This window comes from Apus apus, chromosome 23 (assembly GCF_020740795.1).
Source record: "Apus apus isolate bApuApu2 chromosome 23, bApuApu2.pri.cur, whole genome shotgun sequence".
Classification (NCBI taxonomy): domain Eukaryota; kingdom Metazoa; phylum Chordata; class Aves; order Apodiformes; family Apodidae; genus Apus; species Apus apus.
The window spans coordinates 2,750,102-2,768,735 of NC_067304.1; the positions used below are offsets into that span (position 1 = coordinate 2,750,102).

Sequence of the window (18,634 nt, forward strand, 5' to 3'; positions counted from 1 at the left end):
TGCTGTCCTGTCCTGCTGTTGGGAACCCAGACCACCCACTTCTGCTCTGCAGCAGCAGTGCTGCTCCAGGCCAGCTCAGAGCCACATGAGCACCAACTGTGCTTTCAGGAGCATAAAACTGCTGGGGTGGAAGGTTCTGTGTACACAGGATTGTGGCTTCAGAACTTCAGCCAGTTCATCAGCCCCAGGACAGTCACCTTGGTGGCACAGCACAGGTCAGCTAGGAGCTCATGCAAATGGGTAGAAAGGGAAGACTTGTCACTCGTGTCTTAACAAAACAGTAACATAAGTGATTCCAGAGGCACCTTTTACAGTGAAAAACCCTAGAGATCAAGAAACAATCCTGCACTGCATTCCTCAAATATCCCAGTTTGGCCCGTGAGCAGGAAGAGCTGCGGCTTTGTCTGGAGGCAGAGCTGAACATCTCCAGGTCACCTCCTGCCCTGCAAGAGCTCCACCTGATGGCAACGGGAAAGATGGCAGAGGTGAACTGTTCACTCCAAAACAAATCAGGCAAGTTTTGGGAGAAACTCTACGGAGCTCCTGAAGCACACCCCTCTTTCCTCTCCTGTTTCACTCCAGTTCACCCTCTCACCTTTTCTTATCTGGGACAGAGCTGAGCTTATTTCACTTCAGACACTAATGCAGGACAGTACACAGAAGGGATATAAGCCACCAAGATTTAATTAATTACAGGATGGTGCACCTTGTAGTGCTTACCCTATAGAGAAGTCTGGCTGAAATGTCAGTCTTGTAAAGCTTTTGTCTCATTTCTGCTCTATTTGCTAATAGCACAGGAAAAAGGATGCCCCTCTTTGCTGAGAGAGAGGAAGCATGGGAACAGTACAGCCAGCAGTTTAATTGTCCATTGCTGCTTTGCCTTTTGTCCAAAAATACATCCATGGAGCAGGCTTTGTAAAACCAAGCAGAAAACAAACCCTGCAGCTGAGCCAGCATCCATCTGCCTCACAGCAGCCTCACCACCCATTGCTAAGGGGGCAGCAGATGCAACTAACAGAAGGTGAGGAAAACTTCACTGGAGACAGTTCCAGGAGCTTTGCATTGGCTTGTAAAGCCTTGAGTACCCTCTACAGATCTCTGCAAGTAATACACACCAAAAAAAAAACCACCAACAAACCCACATTTCTGCTACCAACTAGTTTCCAACAGGATAGTCTTCATTTCTTCAGGGCCTTCTCTTGGGCAATGCAGAGAAAAAGAGAGATGAGAAAAATGCTCCACACTGAAGTTTCCAAAGCTTTCTTCTAGGCAAGAAGTTAGCCCTTCAGCTAAGTGCACTGTTCTGACAAACCAAAACTCCCAAGCACCAGTATTCAACTGCCAGGACACAGAAGGATGCCACAGTAGGTGAAAACCAGGCATGTAGAGGTGGCTGCTGGTGGACAATGCAAGAGGCTGTGTGAACAGGAGCAGTGAACCAGGAGAGGCACCTGCCTGCTCTAACCAATGCCAGGGGTGAGCTTAAAGATTTCCTCCAGCTGGGGGTTGGCAGCCAGCTGCAAAATCATGAAAATGGAGCTAAGTTCCCCATCCCAAGGCCAGCAGAGATGCACACACAGAGCTACTACATACAGGCCTGACTCCTGCTGCTTTGAGACCGGTTGACTCTGCTTCCTTGTTCCCAGACTCCCGGTCTGAGGATCTCCCACTGGCCAGGCTGTCCAGGGAGTGGCAGGATGTTGCGTTGTACAAAGCTTCATAGGGACTCTCCTCTTCTGGGTTCACATCAAAATCGATGATCAGCTCAGTCACTGCCTTCTCCACATCACCTGCCAGAGGGAGAGACAGACAAGAACATCACCAGGGGCTTCTGCCCTTGGAAAGTGAGTCCTGGCAGGGAGAGGGGTGCTGGTGAGTGCTGTGCTGCACACAACCTACCCTGAGATACATGGCACACAGGGTCAGTGGCTGGAGCAAGGGGTGCTTGGACACTCTTCTCTGCAGCCTTGGCACTCTTCTTCCCAATGGTGTAATCTGCAAGGAGGTGGGCAACGGGGTCAGTTTATCTCAGTCTAGTTTTACATCCACTTCAGCACATAGTCCTTTTTCCCTTGAGGATGGAAGGCCAACTGTCAGCTTATTCAGTTTCCAAAAAATAACCAAAGTCCATTATTAAAACTTGCAGCTCAGATCCCAGAATAGAAGCAGGCAGCCTCTTTAATCACACGGACAAGGTTAAGGATGTTCTTTGAACTTCTACAGAGTCTTTAATCAGAAAGCTGCAAAGCTCCTGGACAGACACAACGTCATGGAGCAGATTACTTCATGTTGTAGACACAAGCTGCATCACTAACAGAGATGCAGTCTGGTCTTGTGGAGACACGAGACAGAGAAACCATTCCTAGCTGTGCCCCCCTAACCACAGGCAACACCAGGAACATTAAGCTCACATGAATAAAGTCAGGCAGCAACATCTCACAGAGGTAGCTCACTGACAGGAGCCAACCAACCACATTTACCTGCAAGAACTTCAGTTTTAAAGCCCATCTGTGTCTCCAGTTTCAGAAGAGAGATAATACCTACCAGCCTCACAGGCAAAGCTTAATTAAAAGTCTCCAAAGTGCTTTGAACCTGCAAAGCTCTCAAAAGCTGAGCATGAATAATGCACACCAGTTGCACACGCTTCTGATCTTTCTCCCCACAGCTGAGAGGAAACTGAGACAGCGTAATTACAAGGTATGAATTTAGCTAAGATGCCACATTTCATGGCTCAACTTGAACAGACACAATGGGCCCAGCTCCTTTAGAAACCACAAGCAATCAAAGCCTTTTCTGTAAATCTCATCTGCAAAATCCATGCCCCAGCTTCCCAGTGAAGTGAGGAGTAGGATGTAAAATCTGTGGGTAGCTGCTTGTCTACACAGACACAACAAGGACAGTTAATCCAAACCCATTCCTCAAGCTATTACTTTGCATTCTGCAAGCAGATTTAGGCTATCTTTAATTTTAATTAACTTCTAAAGTGAGTTAAACAAAGCTCAATTAAGCCCATTTTAACTGTAAAATTCATGCCACACTCCTTCAGCAAAGGAGCTAATCCCCCTAAATTCCCCCCCCCCAGAAGCTACCCTGCAAACGTTTGGTCTGGAGACAGTTCATCTGAGTGTTTAAGCATCATTCCTTCCAAAAGCTACAACATTCTCATCAAGGGACCTGGCCTGAAGCTGCTTTGCTTTCTGCACTTTCCAGGACTAGAAAACAAAATCCTGTCCTTGCACTGGCACGATCAGCACCCCAAACGTCTCCCTCCTGCCCCCACACAGATAATTACCCACTCTCTTACCTTCAATAAGAGCTGCTATGTGTTGGCTTTTCTGAGAAGGAAGCTCCCTCACAATATCCAGAGCTGTCAGGCCTCTGTTATCCTTTATGTTCACATCAATACCTACAGAAGTAGGTGTAGAGGAGGCAAAAGCAAGAATATTTTCTAACTATGTGCAGATTCATCAAGTCAGATCTGACATTTGTGATCATCACTGAGGGAGGAGCTAAAAATGCCCTAGAGAGGCAAACCTAAAGCTAAGCACCAAGAGGTAACCTCTCCTATAACCCTGTCAGAGAAACTTTGATAGCTGGTTGGAGAAACTTGCTGCCTCTATAAAGGTCTGGGTGAAGGGATCAGCACAGTTTTGCTTCAGAAGGGGATCATTCTCTCACCTGCAGCCAGCAATATTTGTACCACATCTGTCTTGCCAAACAAAGCAGCTTCGTGCAAAGCACTGCCTTTCTCAGTCTGCAAATTAAATGGAAAAATAGCATGAAGCTGGACAGTGGGGAATGGTGATGGAGGCATGTTTGAGGTGGTTACAGAAGCAATAAATATACAGCATCATCTACAAAATGTGGGCAACAATATCTATGACTGAGGAGAGATTGTCAATGCTGAAAATTTGGAATGGAAATGGGGGTGGTCTCTTCAGAGAGACATGCAGGCCCAGGATAGAGACCAAGGAAGGACTTTCTACAGCTTAGCAAGAGGTCATGTCCTGAAGAGGAAAAGACAAGACCACCACACAGAAGCTACTGCTGTGAAAGCAGCACATTCCCAAGTGGTTTGATAGGAAGACACTCACAATTTGTCTCCATTGCTATCAAGAGCTCACAGCATGGCAGGGCAGAAGAGCTTAAGCAAAAGGGCTTTTTTCCTCCCTGGCTGTGTCTGGGGCTCTGTCCAATCAACAAGCAGGTGTGAAGCATGCACAGCACCAGAATCCCTCTGAACAGCTTCTCAGAGCAACCAAGAGCTGAACAAACAGCCCAGAGGAAAACAAATGGCTCCTCTTTCATAAATGATCCCTCTGGGAGAGCTGGAGCTCTCTGTATCATGACTATGAAGGTTCTCCACCCCTCCACACACGAGATACCTGGTAGTTGCTATCCATGCCAGCATCCAGGAGAACATGGACCACCGCTTTGTGACCGTTCCTAGCTGCCAAGTGCAGGGGAGTGTGTTTCTTAGTGTTGCAGCTTAGAAGGTTGGGGTGAGCGTTCAGGAGCATCTTCACCACTTCCAGCCTCCCATAAAGAGCTGCCAGGTCCAGAGGGGTCTCAAACTTGTTGTTGCGCATGGTGGGGTCGGTCAGCTCCTCCAGAAGGACCTTCACCACCTCGGTGTGGCCGTACTGCGCCGCGCAGTGCAGCGCCGTCTCGTTGTCGTTGTTCTGGGGAGGGGGGGGGAGAAAGTGTCACAAATCCAGGTCAGAACAAGGGGACACAAAGAGCTGCTCCGTGCCTGGTTCAAACCATTGAAGTTTAAATGCAAAACAAGACCAAAAATAAAACCTAAACCACCTAAAAAAAAAAAAAAGCGGTTGGGAAGCAGAGAGGTTTGAAAGGGAGGCTGGAGTGATGGGTTCATCATCTCAGCAGCCATTTGCCAGGCAGAGAGAGCCCCTCGTGAACTCAAGAACTGGCCCACCCAGGAAAAGCTTCAAAACTATTCAGAGCAAGAGCTTTACTCAGATATAGGGAATCTGAGCTATGGGAAAATAGGTGTTACTTATGGAGTAGAACCATGGAATGGTTTGGGTTGGAAGGGACCTTTAAAGATCATCTAGATCCAACCCCCTGCATGGCAGGGACACCTCCCACCAGCCCAGGCTGCTCCAAGCCCCATCCAACCTGCCCTTCAACACTGCCAGGGATGGGGCAGCCACAGCTTCCCTGGGCAACCTGGGCCAGGCTCTCACCACCCTCACAGCAAAGAATTCCCTCCTCATGTCCAACCTCAATCTCCCCTCCTCCAGTTTTCATCCATTACCTCTGCTTTCAAAGCTCCGAGGTCAAAAAAATCAAGGGACCATGATAAAGTTTAAAGGATTTCTAAGCTGCATCTGGATTCCCATCAGCTCTGCTCACACCCGGAGCAGGCAGCCTGTTATCTGCTGGCAGCACCTCACACTTTGGGGTGCCACAATAACAAAAGGCTGCAACACACCACTGGCAAACTGCAGCACGAGTTCTACCAGCTGCAGCTTTATCAGTTTAGATTTAAACTTCAATTGTTTCAAATCCTACTTATCCTGATTATACCAGTCATTCCACCCTTTGCAATTCTGAAGCTCACAGGCTGGTTGCTTAGAGGGTGCATGAAGTGACATGCAGTTTGGGCATTAAAAAGCAGTGCAATGAGATCATTCTGTTAACCAGCCAAGGTCTCAGGTCAGCTGAGGGAAGAGATGCCCAAGTGACAGGAGAACATCTCCCCAGTGCAAGCCAGCTCCAATTAATGCTTGCAGCATCTGCCAGGTTCAAGATCAGCAATGCTGAGCACTGAAAGACAAGAAACCCAAGATGTTTCATTTGCAGGTACAAAATAGGAGCACTGCCAGATTTCAAAAAGCCTTTTCTCACATTAAATTCATCTCAAGTTTCTAGCTTTACTGCTGTGTTTTACACAGAGGGATTTCTCTTGAAGGACTTCAGAAACAAGTACCTTCTCTAACAATTTGACCCAAAAACCTTCAGCAAAATCTGTTACAGACTTCAACTTCAGCTGAAGAAAAGCTCCATTAAAAAAACCAAGAGAATGTACTTGTCTTGATGGAGTTAGAAGCACTATTTTAGAAATGGAATTTGACCAAAATACTTTCCCTTTTGCTGTAAGAGATTTTTTGGACACCAGCTTGGAGGAGCAGTTAATATTTCGCACCGTTTCACAACCATGCTGCAGAACTTGCTCTGTTGTCCAAGTCATTTAACCCCATTAACATGTTAAGTCATTCTAGAGATAAGAGGAGTCATGCATGCAAACCCCCAGTTGTTTTTATCTACTATTTGCATCATTTTGTTCAGCCACGTGGCAAGCGTAAGGGAAGAGAGGAGCTCTGGAGAGGCTCTCTGCAGTTGCAGCTTGTATTTAAAAGCAAAGATTAAGGAGGCAGGAGCAGCAAGAGGCAGGTGCAGGAGTGAGATGTTTAAGAAGGTGAGGAGAGCAGGGCATCACTGTTAGCACACAAGTTCAAAGTCAAACACCAGGCTCAACACTTGGCGTGGCAGAGGCAGCCATGGTGAAGGAAGGCACAGACAAGTGGACAGAAGTTACTGGAGAATAAAGAAATCTGCACATAAAATACAGGGAGGGAGAAGAGGAAAGAATTGAGAACTACAGAGGTCACACCTCACAATTGGCTTAAGCTGCTGGTCTCAAGGCATTTAAAAGGGTTGGTAAATCACATTATTCTTGTGTGCCAGGGATGGGAACCTCAGCGAGCCCACAACACAGCCAGACCAAAGCCCTCAGCCTGCTCCACAGCATGAGGGAGGCTGGCTGGTAGTTTCAGCAGAAAGAGTAAATAACCCCAGCCCCTCTGCAGCAGTGGGTGTCTGCCAAGAGGTGATGCACTGCTCATCCCACACCAGCCCTGGCTACTGGGGATTTCCACTGCTAGGACTATCCCCCTCTCACCCCTCCCTGGGACAGAGACCATACTGCTACACAGCAACTCTAAACACCTGCCTGACAGCTCAGAAATAGGAACACAATACTCTTTAACAACATAATTGTTGGAGGCTTCCCCAATCTTCACTGCAATTTAGTCTGATTTTCCTTAGGCAGGTCAGGGCTCTGACACTTGGGATGAAATCCCCAAACTTTTCCTCCTGCAACAGAGATCAACAGGTAGTAAATTCCCCTGGATTATTACAGCAAGTCTTTCCCCATCACAGACAGCTCTTGCTTAAGTCTTTATTGCCTCCATATTTTGAAAAGAATTTTGAGCAGCCAAAAATACTAGAGTTGTTCCAGGCAAGGGACTTTGCCTCCCTTCCCACATTGCTTCTCCAAGCACAAACCAGAGCAGAGCCTGAACAATGAGCACGAGGGCTCAGATACACGTATTTATCAGAGGTGGGAAAAGAAAATTCCTTTCCAGCAGCCAGAAGGGATATGGGTTCAAATTTCAAAACTTGTTAGAAAAATAGAGCACTCAACAGGGCCCAGGGGCTACATTCTTGCAGGAATCCCAGCATCCCACCCCACCAGCTCACAGGTGGGAGTGAGAAGCTGGGCTGACAAGATGCCTGCCTGCAGAGCATGGAACAGGGACACAAGCAGGAATGTCTCTGCTTTCAGAGGGGCTCCATCAAGTTTTTCAAGCACTGGGAACCAGATATCACAGCCCTTCTGCTCCTCATAAGACACTGACATGGAGAACGTGCAGCCCCTCACAGTGTATCTGTCTGCACCCCTGTTCCTAACACGCTGGAAAAGGGCTTTGATTGAAGAAAAGGAGACTTGGTTTAAATAAGGGAAAGTTTTCTACTTGTCTAACCTGCAAAGGTTTGAACTGCCAAGGGAGACTGGAGCTGTCCCCCTCTGAGGTTTCTGAGAAGCTGCAAGACAAACACTGCTCAGGAATGGTTTAGGCAGACCTGATCCTGCCTCAGGGCTGGGGAAAGAGGCTGGAAGACCCTTCAGTCCCACTCCATCTATTTCTAAGATTCCTCTGTAGGAATTTTGTCAGGGTGTGCATGTCCACAGGAGGCTTGTCCTGTTAAAAACCTGCTGGTTTGTTGCTCCAGTGCCACATCTGATCCTGAAGCACTGTCCAGGGATGTCCCACTGGCAGGCACTCCACAAAGTTTCAGTTAGAGGCAGGCCAGAATGAAAGAGAAACCAACCAATAAGCAAGATCCAGACTTCACCAGGAGATGACACCCAAGGCACATCACCACCTCGGGCACAAAGGAGGCCAGAGGAGTTGGCTGGAGCTGCCCAGGCTGTTGTACCATCTCCTTCCATCCTTTTTCAGCACAATTTCCATCAACATTCCACATGGCACTGCCAGGATCAGAGTGAGGATGAACAGGCCTCTCCTTCCTCCCCACAGGTGCCCAACAATGCCAAACACATGGCAGGAAAAAAAAAGGTCCCCATATGTCCAACAAGCTTTCAGAAGCTCTGCGGGTGGATTTGCTGCCCGGTTTCATTTCCAGACTCCAGATGGTAGGATTCCACTTTTCTCAGCAGTCCATTTGGATTTATAGCACTTTAAACCCCATCTGCATGATTCATTTCCTTCCAATTAAAAAAAGACAAAGCTAGTTTGTGCAGTGCACAAACCTGAGCTGTGTGACAGCTTCTTCTGCTTGGGCTCTGCTCAACTGATGGGTTCCTTCATACAAATTAAATAACCAAGGTTAAGGCAGCAGGAGCTGCTGAAGCAAAGTCACTGCTCCATCTCTTAGCTTTGCTTCTATCATTTGCTTTCCAGAAGCCAATCAGGCCTGTAACAGACAGACTCCAGAACCCTGTATTGAACAATAGATGTTGAAAAGGAAGGGGCATAAAAGGAAGCTGTTAACTATTTAACTTTTAGGACAGCAAGAAGCTTCTGGCTGTCTCTTCCTCAACAGGATATTAGACTGCAGTCCAGCCATATATAATAATAAATGCTTTCCTCCTCTTCTAAAAATCCCAAAATGGTTGGAAGTATGAAACATCTCTCTCTTTGATCATCTCCACACAACATCCCAGCCTGCATGGGAAATGAGAAGCTGGAAGCACCAACCCACGAATGACTCTTACACTTTGCACCTGGACTTTTTTAGGTTGTCCCACCTGCAGCCAGGCTGCTGAGAAAACACCAATGTTTGCATGAGAGGTGGGATTCCACATGCCCTTCATCACAGTTGGTCAGAACCTGTGATGAACCTAACAGGATGCACAGGAATCACCTCTCTCTCCTTAGGGCCAAGGCAAAGATTTCAAAAACATCAGCCTTGTTCTCAAGAGCACTACAGCAGTCTGGAGAACTGCCCTGAGGGTTTAAATTAATGCATTTGGTCAACATTATAAGATCCAAAATAGAATACTTAAAAATCCACAAGAAAGCAAGTTCAATTTCAGCTTTAAATTCCTTCTTCAGTCAACATTTTAATGCAGGAGTGTGTAAGATTTCACTCTGTTACTGACAACGTTTTAGGCAGCTCCTTTCAGGCAGCTGAACTGCTCGACTGATGTGTTTCCAAAAAAGACATTTGTTGCTGTAAAATTCCCATCTGGATTTTTGTAAAAAAATCACCAATAGGGAAGAGCTTTCCAGAACTATATTTGTGCTTAAGGAGGTATGCACTGGAGTCTTTCCTGAAATAGAGCTCTGCAGAACCAAGCGTGATTCTGAGCAGTCAGCAAGCTCAGGAATTTTCAAGGTGTGTTTTTATGGTAGTGCAGATCAAACAGAGTGTTTTAAACTAGACTTTGAGAGACAGGAATCTGCCATGGGTGGCTGGATCCAAAATAACCGGCTGGAAGCAACTGTGGAGTGGTGGCTTCAGCAGAAGTATCTCATGATAAATCAGCAGAGTTTTGTAGCATCACTGATCTGCAGCTTCACTATGAATAAAAATGAAAAATAGGGGCTGTGAAAACACCACCAGGAATTTTGCTTCCTCAATTGCTCAGCCTCTGTGCATCATCAGTGCTGATGGCTTTTTGTAGCTCAAGAACAACTAAAATCAAGAGAGGAGCAAAACAGGCAAGAAAAGAGGAAGAGAAGACATGGGCTGAAGGGTCAGACACAAGAGACTTGACATCAAAAAAGAGAGACTGATGCAATAAGCAGGACATGAAGGACTTGGGAAAGGAGGCATGAACATCACTGCCTTCCCTTCTCCCCACCACCACCAGAAGAATTAACTGTCCAGTCAAACAACAAATACAGCATTTTGTAGGAGAAAAGGCATGGAAGTTCACTCCAAACAGCCCAGAGAGAAAATGCATCCATGTTTAAGCAGGAAATAAACAGACCTCCTCTTTGCATTTATCAGCAACATTTAGCACATGAAACAAAACCTGAAGCATTTTAATTGGAATCACATTACCTTTTGGAAGTCATCCAGCCACACCAAGCAAAGTGACCATCACCGTGAGTCCTACAAAGGCTAAACAAGGAAGGAGCCCCCAGGAAAGGAAGGAAAAGCTTCCCTTAAGTTATATCTCTATAACTGCTTTGAAGAAAATAAAAAAGAAAAATAACCCACAGCAAATATATGGTTGCATTTTACTTTTCCCCAAGCAGCTGCAAACTGAACAGGTATCATTGCAACTGGATGACATTGCACCTGGAAGCACGGGAGTGCAGCCTGGAGGAGGGATGCAGTGGAATGCTGACAGCAAAGTACACACCTTGGCATTGATATATGGGTCAAAGGGGCCGTACTTTTTGAGTTCTTTGATCTCAAGAGCATTCTACAAAAAGGAAGAGGAAAAAACAATAAAATGTGATCATGAAATGGGTGAGATATAGCAACAAAGCAATGGGTGATTCCCAAGGGGTGGAAACGATAGAACACACAGCATCTTGTTCCAGTCAAAGCTATTAACAGCAGAAGCTGTTCCAGCTGCTGATTCCTGTAACCTGAACCACTGGGCAATTCATTTACAAGACTCCAAACACAAGCAGCACAGGCTCTTTGGCTGACTCTTCTCATTTAAAGAGGTTCCTACTCAACAGACATGAATGAAACATTACCTGGAAGGATTACACTAAGCTTTTAATCTTTTGCAAAGGTTTCCCCCTATTATACCTGTCCTGAGCAGAACAGTTTACACTCAGGGCTCTCACTCAATTCTTATCAGATTGATTGTAAACAGCTAATTACACTTCTTGCATCTATTTAAGCAGCCTAAATGCCTGCAGCTGTGCCTGAGGCTATTATTAAGCACAGCCCCAAACTGGAAAATTATCAACAAAGACATTAAAATATACATTCATGTATTTCTGCTCAATTGAGGAGTGGTCCTGAACAGCATTACCACTATATTATTCAGTTTGTGGTGCTTTAGAAGCAACCATTTAGCCTTCATAGAATCCCAGACTGGTTTGGGTTGGAAGAGACCTTCAAGATCATCCAGTCCAATCCCCCTGAGTGGGCAGGGACACCTCCCCCCAGCCCAGGTTGCTCCAAGCCCCATCCAACCTGCCCTTCAACACTGCCAGGGATGGGGCAACACTCCCAAGGAGGGGGCTGCCTTGGAGCAGCCTTGGGCAGCAAGTGAGCTGTTTTACACCAGGGAGCACAAAACTTAAGCATGGAACTTTGGTCCCCACAAAGTATGGCTAGAAGCAGGATTAGGACTCCTAAACCCAACTCTGAAGGGCATTTACTCCTCAGCTTCTGGAAAGTCTAAACAGCAGGTCAAAAATAAACAGCAGAAACTCCCAGTTCCCAGCTGCTCATCTTGACTTTGACAGATTTTGCTAAATTCGAGCCACGAGTATCTGACCTGCTTGTGAATTAGTGTCTGAACAAATACACAATTTTAGACCTGTGGTACTAAGGCAGACAAAGTTATTTGGTTTATTCCTCCTGGATGAAAACCTGAGTGGCTCAGGAGTGGATTCACAGGGACATTAGATATTCCTGCCTCAGGGACAGGACAACCGAGGGCTGTTGTGGCTTTAACCCTCTGATTTGGATCTGTTACTGCCCACCCTCACTCAGACACAAGTGGTTCAGTAACACTGCTCAGCTGGCCTTGCTCAGTAAATCAGTTCCCTCATCCAAGACTCCTGAAAGAAATATTTGGGTCTTCCAGAAGTGCCCTGGAATTGTAAGATACCTGCTGACTTGTCCAGGGAAATTACAGGGAAGCCAGTCCCCCAAGGTGGGCACAGGAGCTGCTGTCTAATCCACATCAATCCCTCAGCATCCTAGCCCCAGAACTATCAACTTGACAAAGGGAAGAAATATACCAGTGTTTTTGGGTTGTTTTTTTTGCCTAGCTAGGAAAATAATTCTTTAAAACTAAGCCATGGATTTATCTGGGGGAAAATAGGGCTAAAATTACCTTCCAACTTACAAATTGGTTAACTGGAGCAAGTGCTAGAGACAAGCCAGGAGAGGAGCTGAGAGCGCATGGCCAAAGACTAAATGAAGCTGCCTGGATTAGTTCCCAAAGCAGGGAGCCAATGTATCCTTGGACAGAACTAGAAACCTTCTCAGCTATCCAGGAACTGAAAGGAAAAACTCTGGGTTAGTTTTAGAAGGGCAGTATGAAAGCAGGAGACCATTTCCTAGGTGCTGAGTAGTTCTCATATTTCTGTATCTCTATATAAACATCTATAGCTTAGTCATTCAACCACTAACTCAGAACTGGAGGTGTTGCTTTAGGCAGTGCCCTTCTTATCCCATTACTAAGGACTTTATAATTATGGTTACTGGTTTGGGAAGGGTCAGGAATCAGCTGAAGTAGTTGCTCTCCATCCGAGGGAAGTGATTCAATGATATATTAAGAGAAAAATATGCAGACCTGCTCATTCACTTTTGTATGTGAAGGGCCTTGGTGGATGAGGAGCTTCACGATGTCTGCATCTCCTTTCCAAGCTGCCAGGTGAAGAGGGTAACAGCCCTTACAGTCTGCAACATTGGTGAGGGCATCATTCCTCAGCAGAACTTCCACAACGTCCCTGCAAGAGAAGGACACTTGAGTGCCTGAGACATTCAGTCCTGGTTTCACAGCTCACATTCCGCAGTTAAGAATTTTACAAGAAGTCAATCCGAGCAGGAGAATTTCAGAGAGCCTCTTGAAATGTGACTTTAAAGTGTTCCTATTAAATGCTGCCCGAGGAAAAAAAAAATATAACATGAAAGACTCTTGAGATGAGCTCAGGGAAGATCTATGTTGCCTTCATACTAATGGAGCTGGGTAGGGACTGGAGTCATCCACAAGCTGCTCTGGTGGAATGGGAATTGCACCAGCAAAATGAAGATGAATAAAGGTTTTAACTCTGTTTGGTTTCTCAATATCTGAAGTAACAATGAACAATACAAGATTTCCCATGCTGAAGACTGGAGTTACTTAAAAATGTAATATGCATGAAAGCAAATTTTAAGTGGTGCAGACACAGCAACACACTGGACACCAGACAGACTGCAGAGGACTGTGACTGGAGAACCCACCTTTGACAGATCTTATCCAAATGGCTTAGAAATAAAGGGGTGGTTGAAAACCTCAGTGTTTTGCCAAGTTTTAAAAGAGATGTATGATCATACTGTGATTTGAAGGTATGACCATACAGCAGGCAAGGCATTTGCAGCTTCACTGCACTGATGTTCTTCACTCCTTGGCCTGAAGATGGTGTAGTGCTGCACCATGGCCACATTTTTGGTGGAAACGGCACTAGCCTGGTGAATGAATGTCACAGAAACCTTGGCTTGTAAGGCACTCAGCATCCCCTGCGACCAAAGGCATGAGAAGATGACTCACTTATGACCATTCAAAGCAGCATGGTGCAGGGGAGTGTATCCAGTACTGTCCACGCAGTTCACATTTGGCCCTCTCCAGATGCTGCAAGACACAAAACGGACAGGGAACACTTAGGCATACACCAAACAGACAGAGGGTGGGGAGAAGCTTCAGCAGAGCTCTCACACCAAGCTGGTTATCTGGAAGCAAACCCGTGGCTGGGCAGCTGTGGTTAAGAGCAGTGACACAGAGCACAGGCTGCACAGCACGGCGGCGAGCGGAGGGGTTAGTGTCACAGAGCACACAGGGATCCACTACTTGATGCCTTATCAGACCATCCTGGTTCTAAATCCCAGCTCCCAGGTTCTCCTGCTACTAGACAGCTTTCAGCCCTACATGTGCTTGCCAAAAAGCATCTTCAGAGGAGCCTGTATCCACTAAAGTTAACCACAAAAGGCAGTAAGCCATCGACCCACCGCTCATTCCCACCCCTTTGAGGATTTTGATGGGTCTGGGAAACCCTCTTCCCTTCGTGGCAAGAGTCACTGGGGGTGCAAGTCAAAGCCTGTGGGACACAGAGCCTGCTCTTGGTCACCAGTGTGATCCCACATTGATTTCATACTGCCCAGAAATCATTTCCAGCTGACAGCTGCTGGCAGTCTATAGAAAGGGTAGGTGGTCTCAGAGCTCTTCTAAGACTCTTAACTTCCCTCCTTTGTTCAGAAGTCGAACACCAAGGGTTGAAGGATTAACCCTCTAGAAGACTGATCTTTCCTCTAACCCCTGCAAAGTGTCCTATTCAAAACCAGGGAGAAACACATGTAAGAAGCTGGCACTGCTCCTGAGCATCTGCTAAAGGAGTTTGGTTTCCTCTCCACCCCTCACCAGTGTTACTGCCCTCTCCCAGCAAGGGCACATGAACACAAATCAATGTTTTTACACATAAATTGAAACCATTCCCCTTTCCTGAAGACAGCCCTGATACAACCCATCACTCTCTGTATGCTGGCCTCTTTTAAACTTCACACTTTCAAGAATTATACAGCATTTCTAAGCCTAGACAGCCACCCTCTTCCTAAAACAGCACATTTTCCTGCTTTGTTTACTTTAACTAAGGGTAGAACTTAACAGCACCCTCTAATTACCAATTTAATTGGTTTAAAATAAAGTCAACTGTTGTTTTTTATGAAGTAGCCCCTTCCTGATCATTTCATTTCCTCCCCAGCATGTAATTGTTACAACTCATTGTATGATAGAGGCAGCCCGTGCAGTAACTAGGTTTTCTAAAATAAATCATTACAAGAGGGCTTCTAGCCAGAAAAAACTCAGTATATAAAACCAGCAGGAAAGGCACCAAACCAACAGGAATCTCACGTAGAGCAAGTAGAAATTCATCAGGAAACTCAGCAGCATGCTCACTCTCAAGCACGTTTCAGGTGGGATTCAGGAACCTGCTCTGAGATGGAAAGTCTCTTCCCTCCAAGCGACTCCTGATCCAGCACAACATAATAGAAGGTTCTGAGTCCTGAGACAGACATGAGCTCCACTAGAGGAGAGGCAGCTAAGGGGACACTTTGTTCAAGAGGACAGGAAGGTAAGCCACAAAATCCAATTTACAAAGGATGAGAGGCTTATCCAGAGGCATTCCCACATACCACCCCACGCTCTGGAAGCAAAGAGCAAACCAGTACATGCACACAAGACCTTTCCAGTGCTCCTAACATGGACTGCAGGATGATGGCTTGAACAACATCCAGAAGATACGAGACACCTGATCAGATTAAGTCCAGGAGGTGTCCTGCCCCATCCAGCTGCAGCAGCCCTGGCATACAAAGGGGGCCTGAGTAATTCTCAGGCTCTGCTTTAGTTTTGGCAGTGGGCTCATGCAGTGTAGTTGCCCAAATAATTTATTGCTGGCTTTAAAGTGGCAATTAATGGTTAAAACTAGTGCCAGAAAGACTTGTGCATAGTCTGGAGCAGTTACAAATACTGTGCCTGCACATCCCTTGCACAGGCTGATCTACCTGACCCAAGCCAGAGGGGTCCAGTGGTGTTTTCATATTAAATAGAGCTCAAAAAGCTTCAGCGTGTTCACATTGGTATCAAATCCTGCTGGTTTTCCTTGTTTCAGCTGAAGTTATGAAGTGAGGCAAACCAAGGTCACTGGTGTGATGGCCGTAAACCCAGTGACTTGCTCAAAGTGATCTACCCAGTCAGCAGCAGGACTAGGAGCCTGGGATATCCATCCCCAGCAGAGCACACTCTCCCTGGGAAAAACACTTCCACAAACTTCCTCAACATTCTTCCAGTTAATGCTTTAGAGTAAGATGTAAAGTTAACTCAAGAGACTTGGCGGAGGAAAAAAGTTGGGAGTCCAGGACAGAGTGGGTTCCCCTGCAAGCCCTGGGTACTGCAGAAACCAACTGCTAGGATTTGAAGATATTTAAAAATAACTTTTAAATAAAAACCAAACTGCTGTGTCCTTTCCTCCCCCTTGCCCTTTTAGTCTTGCAAATAAAGAAAGCTCTTATGAAAGAAAGGTCAAATCACTCAGAACTTCAGACTGAAAGGACCCAAGATGAGAACTATTTATATTTAGATGTAAGGCTGCAGTGAAGTACATCACTCTCTTCCCTCCTCTTCCTCTCCTGCTCTGTGAGGAAGGTTCTAAGAGGAACCAGATCTTTCACCCCATTTTTATTTATGCAATGCATAGCATTAAAGTGACAGGCTAAGATAAGATCCCAAACTTCTCATGTTAGATCTAAACACAAGAAAAGAACTCCACTATAGTCTGCTGAAACTAGGAGCTGGAAAAACACCAGCACAGGAATGTTACTTCCTGAAGAACACTGACATTCCTCCAGAGTACCATTTGCAGTGCCTGGTGCATCTGATGGGAATGACATCTCTGGCAAAAGCTGTAGGAGCTGGGGCAGAACTACTGGAAACAAAGCCCAGACTCTAACCTGAAATATTAGTAAAACCCCAGATCACTTAGGGGAAGAGATGAGTAGCTGAAGGGGCTCCAGGAAAGCTGGGAAGGGGCTTTTCACCAGACAGGGCAGTGATAGGACAAGAGGTAATGGTTTTAAACTGAAAAAAGGGAGATCAAGAGAAGAAAGATCAGGAAGAAATTCTTCACCATGAGGGTCTTAAGGTGCTGGCCCAGGTTGCCCAGGGAAGCTGTGGCTGCCCCATCCCTGGCAGTGTTGAAGAGCAGGTTGGATGGGGCTTGGAGCAGCCTGGGCTGGTGGGAGGTGTCCCTGCTCATAGCAGGGAGGTTGGAACGTGATGATCTTGAAGGTCCCTTTCAACCTTAATCATCCTATGATTCTGAAGTGAGGAGTTTGTCAGGTCTTTTCAGGCCAGGGGAAATTTAAAGAGGTTTAAGTCAACCAAACAGCTCAGTAAGATTTGGAAATGTCAAGTTCTGTGGGCACACAGAGCCCTGTTCATCCAGCCCCCCTTTGGGAACTGGTATCAGACAAACTCAGCCCAGTGTGAGCAAAATTCACAACACAAGAATAATAAAAATGATACATTAAGAATCAAGCAAGTGGGTTTTATGGAGACACAAATGTCACCACAGGGAAACCAGGAGTTGGCAGCAGCTGGGCAGGCTCCATCCCTTTCAGAGGGGTTTTCCCTTCAAGTCACTAACTCCCACTGTGCTCAGACACAGATGCTCAACATCAAGGCATCTCCACCCAGGATATATTCTCTCCAATGGCTTGCAGATGAAAAATGAAATGAGAAAGAGATGAGCACTTATTTAGGTGCTGTGAGATCATGCTGTGATAAAGCCTGAATGATTTCATCTGAACAGCACCTACTTCCAGACCTGTTGCCCTGATTTTACAAGGCAGAGGGAAAGTAATTCAAAACAGGGCAGCATAAAAGGTGCCTTCAGCTAAAATAGAACAAGATGCAAGAAATCCTAATGCCAGACCACTGTGATGCTCTTCAAGCCTTGCAAGCCAGGGTGGAGATGAGGACTTTGGAAGCCACGAAGGCTTTACTCCTCACTGTGCTGTACACCCTTGGGAAAACCTTTCCTTCCAGACCTCAGTTTTCCCATCTGTAAAATGGAAAACAAGTATTGAGAGAAGCAGAGTACAAAGCCAAGTGCTGTCTCTCTGTACAGTGTGATTTTGGGCTGTTTCTGATTAAACAGAGAAACAGAACCCAGCACAGGAAGGAGAATGCTGTAAATACAAGGCTCCAATAAAGCTCAGAGAAAGTCTGGAGCCAATTCAACAACCACTGCTGTTTGCTTTCTTTTCACCCCTAAAAACCCCTTTACATCAAAGAAGGGGTTTGCTTTTATATTAACACACACTGTTATGAGAGTAAACTTCTCAAATGATTACCTAGATCCTTTTTGCTCCACTGGGGTAGTACTCTAACAACACTTCTGATGAATCCATTTAGGGCAATTAAGACTGAATGTTAAGGATATGAGAAAAGCTCTGAAAACTGCAAAATCTGCTCAGTTTAAACTAATTCTTTAGCTCAGTTTTCTTCAGCTCCATGATTCAGCAAGTGCTGTAGCCTTTCAAATCAAGCTTCCTGTTTGTAAAAATTGCTGAATAAAGCACATTGCTTTAGGTCATGATAAAACCCAATACTTCCTTCAAACAACACGATATTTGTCCTCTTACTTTTCCATTTATTTCTCTCTGGCTGTAGTAACTTGACTCACAAAATCATTTGGGGCAGTGGGCTAGAGCAAAGGCCAGGGCACCCAAAGAACAACTCAGTGTTTCCAAGTCAAATGTTGAGGCTTCAGAGCTGGTTCATACCCCCACTTACATGGATTACAGAAGCACCTGGAGACTTCAGAGACCTGCACTCTTCTTACTCATGCAGGTCAGGCAGCAGAGGCCACTGATACCTGGTGTATTTGCCTACTCAACACTA

The 18,634-nt window shown here is 45.9% G+C and overlaps 1 protein-coding gene across 5 annotated transcripts in view; it reads right to left on the reverse strand.

The window, feature by feature from the left end:
• The window catches only part of ANKS1A (ankyrin repeat and sterile alpha motif domain containing 1A), a 108,662-nt gene that overhangs the window by 67,448 nt on the left and 22,580 nt on the right, over window positions 1-18,634 (reverse strand). For 3 of the 5 annotated variants that reach the window (XM_051639163.1, XM_051639161.1, XM_051639160.1), the window contains exons 2-9: window positions 13,733-13,813; window positions 12,776-12,932; window positions 10,649-10,711; window positions 4,386-4,682; window positions 3,679-3,754; window positions 3,305-3,406; window positions 1,900-1,995; window positions 1,594-1,790 (exon numbers count right to left, since the gene is read on the reverse strand). In XM_051639163.1, the coding sequence (XP_051495123.1) occupies window positions 1,594-1,790; window positions 1,900-1,995; window positions 3,305-3,406; window positions 3,679-3,754; window positions 4,386-4,682; window positions 10,649-10,711; window positions 12,776-12,932; window positions 13,733-13,813 (1,069 nt within the window). The remainder of the gene's footprint in view (window positions 1-1,593; window positions 1,791-1,899; window positions 1,996-3,304; window positions 3,407-3,678; window positions 3,755-4,385; window positions 4,683-10,648; window positions 10,712-12,775; window positions 12,933-13,732; window positions 13,814-18,634) is intronic. The other 2 variants (XM_051639164.1, XM_051639162.1) reach the window with 1 other exon arrangement.